This window comes from Antechinus flavipes, chromosome 5 (genome assembly GCF_016432865.1).
Source record: "Antechinus flavipes isolate AdamAnt ecotype Samford, QLD, Australia chromosome 5, AdamAnt_v2, whole genome shotgun sequence".
Taxonomy (NCBI): Eukaryota; Metazoa; Chordata; class Mammalia; order Dasyuromorphia; family Dasyuridae; genus Antechinus; species Antechinus flavipes.
Window position 1 is genome coordinate 44,726,033 of NC_067402.1, and position 13,195 is coordinate 44,739,227.

Sequence of the window (13,195 nt, forward strand, 5' to 3'; positions counted from 1 at the left end):
AGAGTATCTTTACTCTGTATTGCCTGGTATATCTTTTTACATGTATATTCTTTCTGACTTCTGTTTTGCTATTGATTTGGATAAATGGGTTTTGTTTTGTTTTGTTTTGTTTTTTGCAATCATCAATTTGCAAAGTGTGTTTCCGTTGTGGAACTGGTATTGGTGGGAGGAAGTCAAGCTTTGGCTATAGAGGTTGGGATCTTCCTTTTTTCCAGTACATCATATTGATCAAGAGTTTAGCTTGAATTGAGAAGTACACCCCCTATAATTATGATAGACTTAGCTCTTCTCAGCAGTGATCCAAGACAATTCCAAGAGACTTGATTTACAAAAATGCTGTCCACATGCAGAGAGAGAATTGAGGAGACTGTAGATAAAAGAATAGTATTTTCACCTTTTGTTGTTGTTTGTTTGCTTTTCATTTCTCATAGTTTTTCCCATTTGGCATGATTTTTTTTGCACACCATGACAAATATGAAAATATATTTAAACTGAATTATACAAATCGAATCTATATCAGATGGTTTGCTGTCTTGGGGAGGAAAAAGGTAAGGAAGAGAGGGAGAAAGAGTTTGGGACACAAAATCTTTCAAAAATGCACGTTGAAAAGTATCTTTACATGTATTTGGAAAAATAAAATATTATTAAGAAAAAAGGACTCCCCTATATGAAGAATGTTTAACAGAAGAGATAAACATAATTCTAGCCTGCTACCCTTTTCTATGGAGTGCAGAATGGTCAGCCTCGACCCTCCACTTCCTGCTTCCCCTCCTAACAGGAATTAAAATCTTCCTGGAGAAGACTGGGGAAAGGAGATGGTAGAGATATCTTATTCTGCTCTCCATGTGAATCATATTGAGACAGCTGTCATTGAGACAAATATACAAAATAGATATATACAAGATAATTTTGGGGAAAAGATGGCAGCAGCTAGAGGGATAGGGGAAGGCTTTATGAAGAAGCTGATGCTTTCCCTGAAAGGAAGTCAGGGATTTCAAGAGGTGAAGGAAGGTGTGGGGGAGAGCCAATGGAAAGACACAAAGAAGAGAGACATAGTATCACTACCTGTGCAACATGAACAACTCATGTAATCTCTTAGCCTCAGTATCCTCATCTATAAAATGGGAATAATAATAGCAGGACAGTTGTGAAGATAAAATGAGGAAATATTTGTAAAGTGTTTTGCAAACCTAAAGAGCTAAATATTAGTTATTAGTATTAATTATTAAAATAATCAGTATATTATTAATTATAATGTAACATTATGATTATCCTATTGTCCTATAGCATAAAGTGCTATAGTATATGTGAAGGGGAATAATTTATAATAAGCTAGAAGGGTAGGATCTGATCAGCTTATGAAAGGCTTTATTTTATCTTATTTTGTTTTCAAGGTAATAGGAAGTCATTGGAGGTAGTTGGGGAGAGGAGTCCCTTGATCAGACTTGTGCTTAGGAAGTAGTGGGGAAGATGTGTTGTAGTGAGGAGAGAAAACAAATTATTTACTATCTTTTATATAATTATCTTTCAAACAATTAGACACTCCCTTCTCTCCCACCTCTAGTTCTTTCTTTCTTGAGTTGAATAATCTGAATTTCTTCCTTCAGGAGGAAGTAGAAGGCAAAATAGGAGAGGAGAATGGAAGGGGGAATGGTGGGGGCAAAGCTTGAAGCCAGGAAAGATGGGTGAGTTGCAGGAAGGAAAGGATAAAAACCCAGTGGAGGAAGTGGGATAGTAGTAAAGGGATTGTAGGAGGTGAAATATTGTGACATTGGGTTTCTAACCATATCCTTATAAGCCTGAGCTGCTTCTAGTGGCAAAGGGCAGTAATATGACTGAAGCAACTAATTCTCTCATTGACTGAACTTGGTCTGAGGAAGCTTCCACTAAGGGGACTCTTCATGTTCTGAAACAAGAACTGAGAACCTCCTTGCCTGGCACATATGGGCACTTAATACATGTTTGTTGACAGAGGGGCTGGCTCTTGTAAAGAGAAAGAAGAGACTGAAATGGTTGGTAACTTAGAAATAGACTTCATGAGTAGTTCAACATGGCTGCCGCATTCTGTGATCCAGCAACAGGACAGAAGCGTCTGCACAAAGCTGGCCACAGACCTGTCTAATGGTCACACACCGAGGCCACGAAGCAGAGTTTCCAGGGCCAGCAAACACCCCTGAGATGGTTCCTAACATACTTCAGCCCACAGTCAGCCAAACGAAGGCTCGTCCAAACAAAAACTCTGCCTCAATGGATCCTAATTTTTGACTGAAAGAAACCAAGAAAGTTGAGTTCTTGAAAGATCTGAGCTATTTTCTAGGATGGTGTTGGGCAGCTGTATCCAAGCTCTAGTTTCCTCTCATGCTGCCCTTTATTATTTACTTGGGGATGGATGGGGCTGTCTTTGAAAACAGAAGCCCAAGATTGAAAGGGACTCAAGAGACCTTCTTATCCAACCCATAGCTGTACAGGAATATCCTCTATAGCTTAAACTTATTCCACTCACAATCCTTTTTCACCTAAATTTTTACATGACCCTGGGTATATAAGTACATAAAATAGGTGTACAAATCAAACATTTGCTGATAGTAAATCATAATTTCATGACCCCTCACATTCAGTTACGCCACCCCATGTGGGGTTATAATCTATGGTTTAAGGAGTTTTGTTCTAAAGTATTATCAACAAGTAGTTATCTACTTTATCTACTATTTAACACTTCCAAGAATGGGGAAGTCACTACCTCCCAAAGCAGCCCATGGCATTTTGGGAAGTTCTTTCTTATATGGAGTCAAAATATTGTTCAAAGCAATTTTGACTGCTGGCTCTTGGTTTTGACCTCCAATCAAGCAGAATAATTACAAATCCCTCTTTGATAAATCTAGTCCCTAGGAGACAGTGATCATGTCTTCCTTCTCTCTCCTAGTTCAATCATCCCTAATTCTTCATATCCATCCTCAGATCTATGTCTTGGTCTCTGGTCTTCTTGTTTCTTCATCATCTGAAGGTGTTCCAACTTATCAATCTCCTTTCTAAAATGGGGCTCTCTATCCCTCATCTTCCTTGAGTCCAGGACTGTGCTAGTGTTAGTTTTGCTGCTATATCATACAGCGGACCCAAATTGAGCTTACAAACTACTAAAATCTCCAGATTTTTAAAAAACAAACTTCTTTCTAGCTCTTCCTGCCCATCCATTATGTGTGGAACATCCTGTGGAATCCCCAATATGGCGGGCTTACCTTTCACACAGGCCTGTACCAGTCCATACCATTCCCCACAGCTGTCACAGAGCAAGGTGAAGGCAGTTTCCTTGTGACCCATGACGTAGCCCTGAGCGCAGACATACAGCAGCTCATCCCCCATCTCAAATCCAGTGTGGCCATGTAGGATGGTGTGAGGGAAGGAAGGGGGATCCCCACACGGTTTATCTGAGGAGAGAAAGAAAAGGAATATTGTTCATAAATCACACACACACAAAAAAAACAGCCTGGTTTTAAGCCCTTGGGAAAGAAAAAATTATTAAAAGTCCCAGTGTGTTTTTGGTCTTGCAGCAAATTTTTCCTAAAATAGTTGCCAAAGCCATCTCTTTTACCGATAGCATCATGAAGATAGAAAATAATCTCTACAAGGAATCTGTTTTCTTTGATTCAGACATCTACCCCATTTCTCACTTAGTATTTGGCTAAAGATTTGTGACCCACAAGTCCATGAGGCTGCCATTCTTGATTCAACAACATGGCTTCAATAAAGGCAGCTGAACTGTTGGTTTTCATAGTTTTACATAGACTTCCATTTTTACTAGAGCAAAAAAGAGGATTGAACACACAAAAGGGAAACTTCATTGGCAGCTTTACTCTGTCTTTGCTTTTCACCCTGTGGCCAGAGAAGATGGATTACAGTCTTTGTTTCCCTTCATGGAGGCCACTGTTATCTGGTGATGATTTCTAGTCAACCTGAAATCTATCCTACTTAATTCTTTAAAGGCTCAGCATCTCTCTTCATGCCCTCAGCCATTAATCTCCTCTCAGAACGTGGGTCTCTCTTTCTCTATTATCTAATCTTGTTAAGATCTCATTTGGATTCAGTCAGTGATGGAGAACATTGGACTTTTCAACAAGCAGAATACTACTTGGACTCCATAAAGTTCAAAAAATAAATTTTGATACTTCTTTCAATAAAATTGGCTTTCTTTGTAATTATATGAATTTTATTTGAGTCATTTGAAAATATTTTGAGAAGGGGTCTATAGGGTCCACCACTCTGCCAACAGAATGTGTGACATACAAAAATTAAAAATCCCTGGAATAAAGGATGTCATGAAAGCATAGTGATGACTCTATATGTTCCACATCTGGTACCACTCCCCAATCATATCCTCTGCTGCAGAATATACTCATTCATCCTCTCCAATTTTATTACTACACAAGGTTGGGGTGGGCATTCTATTCTCCCTAGGGTGTGACAAATATTTTTATGAACTGAGAGAAAAAGATGATTAACCAAATATAGCACCATTCTCTCCTAAGTAAAACCCAAGCTCGATAGCAGAGAGAAAGGAAAATATTCCATCCCACAAGACTCTGGGGATCTTCTCCATCGGAGGATATTTCCATCATGGCATAGGCGGGGAATCTGGCCCAGGAAAACCACCAAAACCCATCTGACTTTCTCGGACCATTTACTATAGATTTCTGGGTTTCCCACACACATGCAACAAGTAAGTTCCAGTCATTTGGCCTGGGTGTTTTCTGCCTCTTGGATGAAAGCTTCCTATTTTAACTAAATATGCTGAGTTTAGAAAGCAGCATTCCCAGTTAGGAACTTCTTGAATTTAGTCCCCTGGGCTTCCTATCCCTTTGCTTCTGGACTCAAATAAGGAAAGAATGAAGTATCTCTCCCTATGGCTGTCGAGGAAGCCAAAATGTTTTCAGCCTTTACCATCAACTCTCAATGATCCAAGGACAGGATTAGAGTCCTGGCCTTGGAGTCAGGAGGACCTGAATTCAAATCGGAACTCAGACACTTAACACTTACTTGCTGTATGACCTTGACTAAGTCACTTAACTCCAATTATCTAGAGAAAAAAACAACAACAAAAACAAAACTCTTAATGATGCAGTGGTTGATGATTCTAGTAAATAACCCTAATACTAACCATCTCCCAGAGTTGCTGGAGTACTCAAGTGAGATGATGCATATAAAGGGTTTCTAAAAGCTTCAAAAAATCCTATAAATAGATATTTTGTTGGGGTTAGGAGAATGACAGACATGTAATTATAGACTTACAAGGCCAACATCTTAGATATAGAATTGGAAAGACCCTGGAGATCAAGTTCAATTCTCTCATTTTTCCAAATGAGGAAATAAAGGCCCACAGTGGTCAAGTGATTTTTGCAGGGTCACACAGTTAGTAAGTAACCAAGGCAGTAAGAATTTAAGGTCAGGTGCTCCTGACTCCAGCCACTAATTATGCAGTTTAGTGGAAAGCTCCCATTAAGTGTTAGTTAATTAAGTGTTAATTAATCTCCAAAGAGATTTCAACACTTATGAGAAAGGGCACCTGCCCTGGAATTTAGAGTCTTAGAGAGAGTTATTTGGGGGGGCATTAAGGGGTAAGATATTTCCCCAGGATCACACAGTCCATATATACTTAAGGTAGAACTTGAATCCAAATCTTCCTGGCTGCAAGGTCAGCTTTTTATATTTCACTGTTAATAAATATCATTAGTACTCTAATGTCCTGCTTTTTAAACTGTGGTTTGTGACTCCATATGGGGTCTAATAATTGAATGTGGGGATCATAACATTATGATTTATTATCAGTAAATGTTTGATTTGTATACATATTTTACATATTTCTATACACGAGGTCACATAAAAATTTCTTAGGTAAAAACGAGTGGAAAAAAAGCTCTGCTTTAATGGATCTGTGCTGAGTTTTCCCTTCAGTGACACAGATTGTCATTTATCCATGTTTGTTCATGCTGTACTGCTGTGATTCACATCTTCACATCAATTCACCCTAAGGGAGCCATCCATTGGGCCAGAATCCTTCTCACATTGTTCTGACATCATAAAGACAATGAGCTCTCCATTTTTTATCACTTGCTCTTTTCTCTCTGACCAACCTGCCTTCTCTTTCAAATATACATGTTTTTGATGGCATGCTTTACTCTCTCTCTCTCTCTCTCTCTCTCTCTCTCTCTCTCTCTCTCTCTCTTCTCCTCCTCCTCCTCCTCTTAGATAAATAAATTAGACAGTTAAACACACTCATATATACTGCCACTTAGTACTTTTTTGTGATAGCAAAGAAATGGAAACAGAATAAATGCCTATTAAGTAGAAAATGACTAAATAACTTGTTGTATGTGAACGTAATATAACTTAGTACTGTCCTTTAAGACAAATATAACGAATATAGAGAAGCACCAAAGAGTTATATGAACCGATGCAGAGTGAAAAAAAACAAAACCAAGAAAGAAAATACACAGTGACTACAGAGATGTGACTATAAAGAACAACCACCACAAAATAATTGGAAGTTAACCCTGAAGAATTACAAAGAACAAAAACAGTCCCAAAGAAGAGTTACAAAAAGACATATACACTAACTCCTTTGCAGAGGTTAAAGTTCCATGGCTGTGGAACATTGTCTTTTCAGACTTTTTTCAATGTTTTGCTGATTTTTTTCTCATCTTTTTCTTTAAAAATATTCTTTCTTATATGGGATGACTCTCTGGAAAAGGGGAAGGAGAAGGATATGAGGATAAATTTTGGTGGTGTAAAAACAAGAGTTATCCATACTTTAACATATTTAACATGTATGGGACTACCTGCCATCTAGGGGAGGGGTGGAAGGAAGGAGGGTAAAAGTTGGAACAGAAGTTTTCGCAAGGGTCAGTGTTATGTTTTGTCAATAAAAAGCTATAAAAAACAAGAGTTATCAAAAAAAACTTTTTTAAAGTTGGAAATAGGAGAAGCTTGAAGCCTGTGATTATGATGCAATTTGTGATCTAAGAAGCACAGAATATTATTACTGGATGGGATTTTAGGTATCATTTAGTCCAACTTTCTCTTTCTCTAGAGAAAGAAACTGAACCCCATAAAGAATCAGTGTCTCTAAGGTAGCACAAATTTTGGATATAATGGTCACAGGGATGTTACAGTGATGGAGTGATGGAGACAGGTGATGGAGATAGATTTACATAGTGATATAAGTGATGGAGACAGTGTTACACAGTGATGTCACAATGATGGAGACACAGATGATAGAAATAGTGTTATATAGTAATATAACTTTCAAACAACTAGATACAAGGGAAGACATAGAGCCAGAGAGAGAGAGACACAGAGAGAGAGAGAGAGAGAGAGAGAGAGAGAGAGAGAGAGAGAGAGAGAGAGAGAGAGAAAGAGAGAGACAGACAGAGAGAGAGAGAGACAGAGAGAGCCACAGAGAGAGAGAGAGAGAGAGAGAGAGAGAGAGAGAGAGAGAGAAAGAGAGAGACAGAGAGAGAGACAGAGAGAGAGAGAGAAACTGAGATCAGGCTCTGGTAGCCTTATAGAACACAATTGTCACATTAATCCCCATCTACTCGCTTCCTTGGAAATTGGGTTTCTTAACTCTCAATGATAGACATATAGAAGATAATGGACCCAGTCCAAACTAACAGGATGATAAAAGGGGTACAACAGACTAAGACAGTGGGATGGTCGTAGCTGGTGAGAAAAGCAAAAAACATCAAAAAATCCCTTTGGGCCAGAGCAGTTACTTTTCATAATGAAGGATATGACCCAGTTGTCCTACCCAGGGTGGGATCTGGAAGGTAACTTGGGCAGAAAGATTTCTTTTCAATTAAAAATGGGAAGCCAAGGTAAGCAAATCACAGACTGGGCCGAAAGGCCTGGACTCCACCCCGCAGAAAACCTCAACTGCAGCTGCCACATGATTCAGACAGCTATATCCAAGACAAATGCCTACTAGCATGGAACAGAAAATCTTATTTCCACCTGAGAATCAGAACCACAGATTCTTTCAGTGGGAAGGAACCTCTCTGGCTGTCTAATCCCACCAATATTCCTCTAGAAATTCCCTCTACAATGCCTCGACAAATAATGATCATCCAGATTCTGATTAAAGGCCTTCATAGAGGGGAAATTTATGATCTCCAAAGCAACTAGCTCATTCCACTTTTGGATCTCTTTGATTGTTAGGAAGATTTTCCTCACACAGAGCCAAAATCCAACTCTCTTCAACTTCCAATCATTGCTTTTTATTGCTTTAAATTTTTTTGATAAAATATTTATTTTAAAAAATTTAAAATTTTTTTTGCTGCTCCTACCTTATCATTGATACTTCCCAATAATTCCCACCTGTCCCATCCCAAAAGAAGCCTTCCTGGTAACAAAGCAATCACACTTTTCTCCTAATTCTACTCTCTGGTGCCAAGCACACTAAGCCTAATATTTCTTGCAAGTTGCAGCTTTTTCAATGTTTAAAGATTGCTACTGTTTGTCCTTTGTTCTTGAAGAGAACCAATGACATCAGGAAGGTGATTCTTGGATTTAAATGAGGGAGGGCTGGGCAAAGTCATCGGCCTCATTTTCTCCTCCAGAATCATATTAGTCCAGTGGCAAGACATAGATCAGGATGACTGAAGATGCCCAGGATGCAGCAGATCTTGGCCTTTTTAAGCTAAGGTATTTCCCAGGTCTCATGTCTTCCCTAATCTTCTCTTCTTCCAACTATATATTGTTAGTTCTTTCAAATGACTTCCTTATAGCATATCATATTCTCAATCTACAGACTCCCCATCCCTCCATTCCAAACTCACCATTAGCTTCTAGATCAAAGCTTCTTAAACTGTGGGTCGTGGTCCCATATAGGGTCACATAACTGAATGTGATGGTCATGAAATTATGATTTATTATCGACAAATGTTTGATTCATATACCTTTTTAATATACCTAAATACCCGGGATCATGTAAAAAATTCTGGGCGAAAAGTGGTCACAAATTGAAAAACTTTTTTTTGATGTGATATATATTTTTTGTTTTTTCTTTCTTTTTTTATTTTTCATTATTATAGCTTTTTATTTACAAGTTATATGCATGGGTAATTTTACAGCATTGACAATTGCCAAACCTTTTGTTCCAATTTTTCCCCTCCTTCCTCCCACCCCCTCCCCTAGATGGCAGGATGACCAATACAGGTTAAATATATTAAAGTATAATATTTTTATTTTATATTTAATGACAAACTCCAGGTCATACCCTTTCCTAATGACCACTATCCCGAGATGATTCTGATAAAAGTTTCATCCACAAGTTACAATTTAAAGCCCAAATATCTGGAGAGAGTGCCTTTTACTCTACAACTTCATTTAGCAGAATTGAGCTGCTTCTCCTTTTCAAATAACACTTTTATTAGGTGGGTTTCAAATATCTCTTATTCCAGACTTGTTGAGGTGATGGTGACAATGATGATGATGATGATAACTGGCACTGGCACAGCTCCTTAATGTTTGCACACTATTTACGTATATTATCCCACTAGATAATGGGATAATTATCTAGTACATAATTGCCATTAGAACACAAACTGGTTTCCATCAAATTCTCAGGTACATGTACATACCATCACTTGCTTTCTTTATATTGTACCAGAATAGTTCCCTCGATGCTCTATAACCATATCTTATCAGCCATATAATAATATAATCAAAGAAAGAAAGGTGTGAAGAGGTCATCATGTTTTGTCTCAGAGCATTGAAACATATTTCTAGATTTGTCTGTTCATCTCCAATATAGTAATAAAGTTCCTCCTCACTGGCTTCAGTAATAACTGTGCAAGGGGCAGAGTCAGACCATACATTCTCAAATAATTATTCCATCATCTTTATGAACTCCCCTTTCAGCAAGAGCAGGAGATGGAGGGTAACTGCATACCCCAGTAGGCTTAGATGCCATTCATCTCGGGAAGAATAACATGACCTGTTGAAATACATCACTAGTGCTTAAAAGCAGGAGGGAAATTTGTAAAAATGAAATGATAAAAACAAAAATTCTTGTTTAAATCACAGTAAATTTTTAAAATCTCTCTATGATTGGGAAAAGCAGTAGTATATATTGAAAAGCATTCTGAATTTGGAATCACAGAGCATTGGGTTAGAATTCTGGGTGTACTTATTTTGTATGTACCACTGGGTCATTCATTAAACTCCTTTGGAGACCAGTTTTCTTATCATAAAATGATGAGGTTAAATTAAAATAAAACTTTAAATGGCAAGAATTTTAGTTCTGATTCTATCAGACTCGTTCTATACTTTGGAGATAATCTAAGTCTTGATTTCTCTGTCTTGAAAAAAATTCTTATGATAAATAAGTAATAAAATGTGATGATTAGAAGATGAGACTAAGAATCAAGACAACTGGGTCCTAGTTCTCATTGCCTTTAATTAGCTGTGGGTCTAGTCAAAGCTCTCTCTGAACCTCAATTTAGTCATCTATAAAATTAAAGAGTTGGACTCAATGTCTAGCATCCCTTGTAGACTCAATGATTTAAATCTCTATTCAAAGCCCTTCCCCAATCTAGTTCTGAAGTAACTGATCAATAAGCATTTATTGCCAGATGCCAGGTGCAATGCCAAGTAATGATGGCACAAGACAAAAATGAAACAGTTTCTGTCCTTACGTAGCTTATATTCTATCAGGGGAAATGATGTTTATATGTATAAAAAGATATAAAACATATATAAAGTAATGAAAAGATAATTTTGGGGGTGGGGTCAGCAAATGGGAGGTAAGGGGAAATCAGAAAAGGAAAAAAATCAATATTTAAAATTAAAATATTACTAAAATGCAGAAAACAATTAATATACTACCTCATGTGGGAATCAGTATACTAAAAGAAAAAAACAAGTTATTTGGAACTCATTGGTATTGATCCATAAGTCAATTCAAAACAGTATTTGCATTATTTTAGCTACAAAGTCAGTTTGTTGGTGAAAACACCATCTTGAGAAAGCCTAGTGACTCACAGGAACAAGTCAGCCTGCTATTAGGACAGGATTTTGCTCAGGATTTTCCTGCCATTAATTCTGAGCAAAGATACCCCATGGCTACAGACGTCGTGTTCCTGCCTTGGATCCCGCTGCTTTCACCGGGATAAGCATTGACGTTTGTGGCCGAGATCCACAGCTTGATTCATAATTGTACCAAACCAATGACTTCCATGTTTTGATATACTTCCCCTCTCCTCCAGACTGCTTTCCACAATCCATCACATCAGCTGTCTGCTTCTGCAATATGTCTCCTCTCTGTCTTCTCCTCCTCACGTTCTTTTCCCACACAGCATATACTTAACTTTCTCCTTGCTCTCAGCTTCCTAGTTGATACTTTCTTTTTTTTTTTTTAATTTATCATCACTTCTTGGAGAAGAGACGCACATAGCTGAGTACTCCAAGTTCAACCCAGATTCTAAAGCTTTCCTCCTCCATCACTGTGGTGAACCATAAAACTAGAAAATAAGGGGGTCCTCAAGCAAAAATGGCAGTGGGACTCATTTTTTTGGTAGCCATCATTTTAAAGATATTGATCTTTGGTGTTTTGTTTGTTATTCATCATAAAGAGCTGAACAACTGTGCTATGATACTGGGGCTACTTGGGCAGGAGTCACCCCAATAAAGAGAGCAGACTGCTCTATCTCATGTTCTGAATCAAAAGTTTCCTGCTTTTCCCCATGCAGAAGTTATGAAAGAATTCTCTCTCTCTCTCTTTCTCTCTCTTTCTCTCTCTCTCTCTCTTCTCTCTCTCTCTCTCTCTCTCTCTCTCTCTCTCTCTCTCTCTCTCTCTCTTACTCCCTCTCTCTCTCCTCTCCTCTCCTCTTCTATTCTCTCCTCTCTTTTCCTCTCCTCTCCTCCTTCTCTCTCTCCCCCTTCTCTCTGTCCTCCCCGCTCCTCTTTCTTTTTCTCTCTTTCTTTTATCTTCCCTTTCTCCCTCCCTCTTTCCCTCTCTTTCTTCCTTCCTTCTTTCCTTCGTTCCTTCCTTCCTTCCCTCTCTCCCTCCCTCCCTCCCTCCTTTTCTCCTTCTTTCCCTTTTTTCCCTCCTTCCCTCCTCTCTTCTTCTGGCCCTTCCTTTTGTCTCCTCCCCCTCTCTCTTTCTTTTCTTTCAGTCTGAACCTATGATTTCACTGATTGAAAGAATTCTACATTAGGAAACTCTACCAATGGAGGTCAGAACCCAAATTTCTAGACTCCTAGGAATTACTCCTTATTTAGAGAAAGCAGACTGGGGCACCAAGGAGTTAAGTGACTTGCCACAGCCATTCTGTCAAAGTCAGAATTTGAACTCAGGGCTTCCTGCCTGAGATTGCCTTTCTCTCAACTATTCCCTGGTCAAAAGAATTAACTACTACACTTCTGAAAAATGTGTCTTCCCTCAATATCTCCTATGGAGGTTTGGATCTTTCAATGAACTGAAAACCAATACAACTTTAATGATCTGTGGAAATTTCACAATCTCTCAGAATTTGTTTTACCTTGACAGGCCTGAGATTCCAAAATTGCAGGTACTTCCCCCGCCAGTAGATTAAGACTTCTATGGAAGCCTCTAATAGAGGCTTCTCTATTCTTGTCTAGGGATAGCTAGGTGGTGAAATGGTGAAATGGTGTTAGGAAGGCCCTAAGTCAAATCTGACCTTAGACTCTTACTAGTTATGTGATCCTGGGAAAGTCACTTAATCCTTCCTGCCTCAGTTTCTCCTCTATAAAAATGAGCTAGAGAAGGACATGGCAAATTACTCCATTACTTTTGTCAAGATGGGGGGGTAAACAAAGAGTAGCACATGACTGAAACAAATGAACAACAAAAAATCTTGACGTATATAAATCTTCTACAGAGAATCTCCATGATGTGCTAGAAAGCTTCCTCTCCTTATTATAGGATCTCAAAGAAGAATAATGCACCATTAAAATTCCTAATGGAGAATTTCAGTTGGAAGAGATCTCTCAGCCACAAAGTCCAAATGATACTTGAAAGACTCTCTACTCTAACAATTATAATAATTTGGAGACTTGAGAGGTGAGCTAATAAAAAACCCTCCTAATTTGTGTCTGCCCAGGCTTGGCTTGAACAACTCTGGAGACAGTCCAATCCATTTCTGGACACCACTAATTGTTATGAAGCTTTTCCTTTGTAAAC

General features: G+C 38.4%; 1 protein-coding gene across 1 annotated transcript in view; it reads right to left on the reverse strand.

The window, feature by feature from the left end:
* SUSD5 (sushi domain containing 5) overlaps nt 1–13,195 on the reverse strand; it is a 105,062-nt gene that overhangs the window by 26,357 nt on the left and 65,510 nt on the right. The window contains exon 4 of the mRNA XM_052001559.1: nt 3,237–3,425. Coding sequence (XP_051857519.1) covers nt 3,237–3,425 — 189 coding nt within the window. The remainder of the gene's footprint in view (nt 1–3,236; nt 3,426–13,195) is intronic.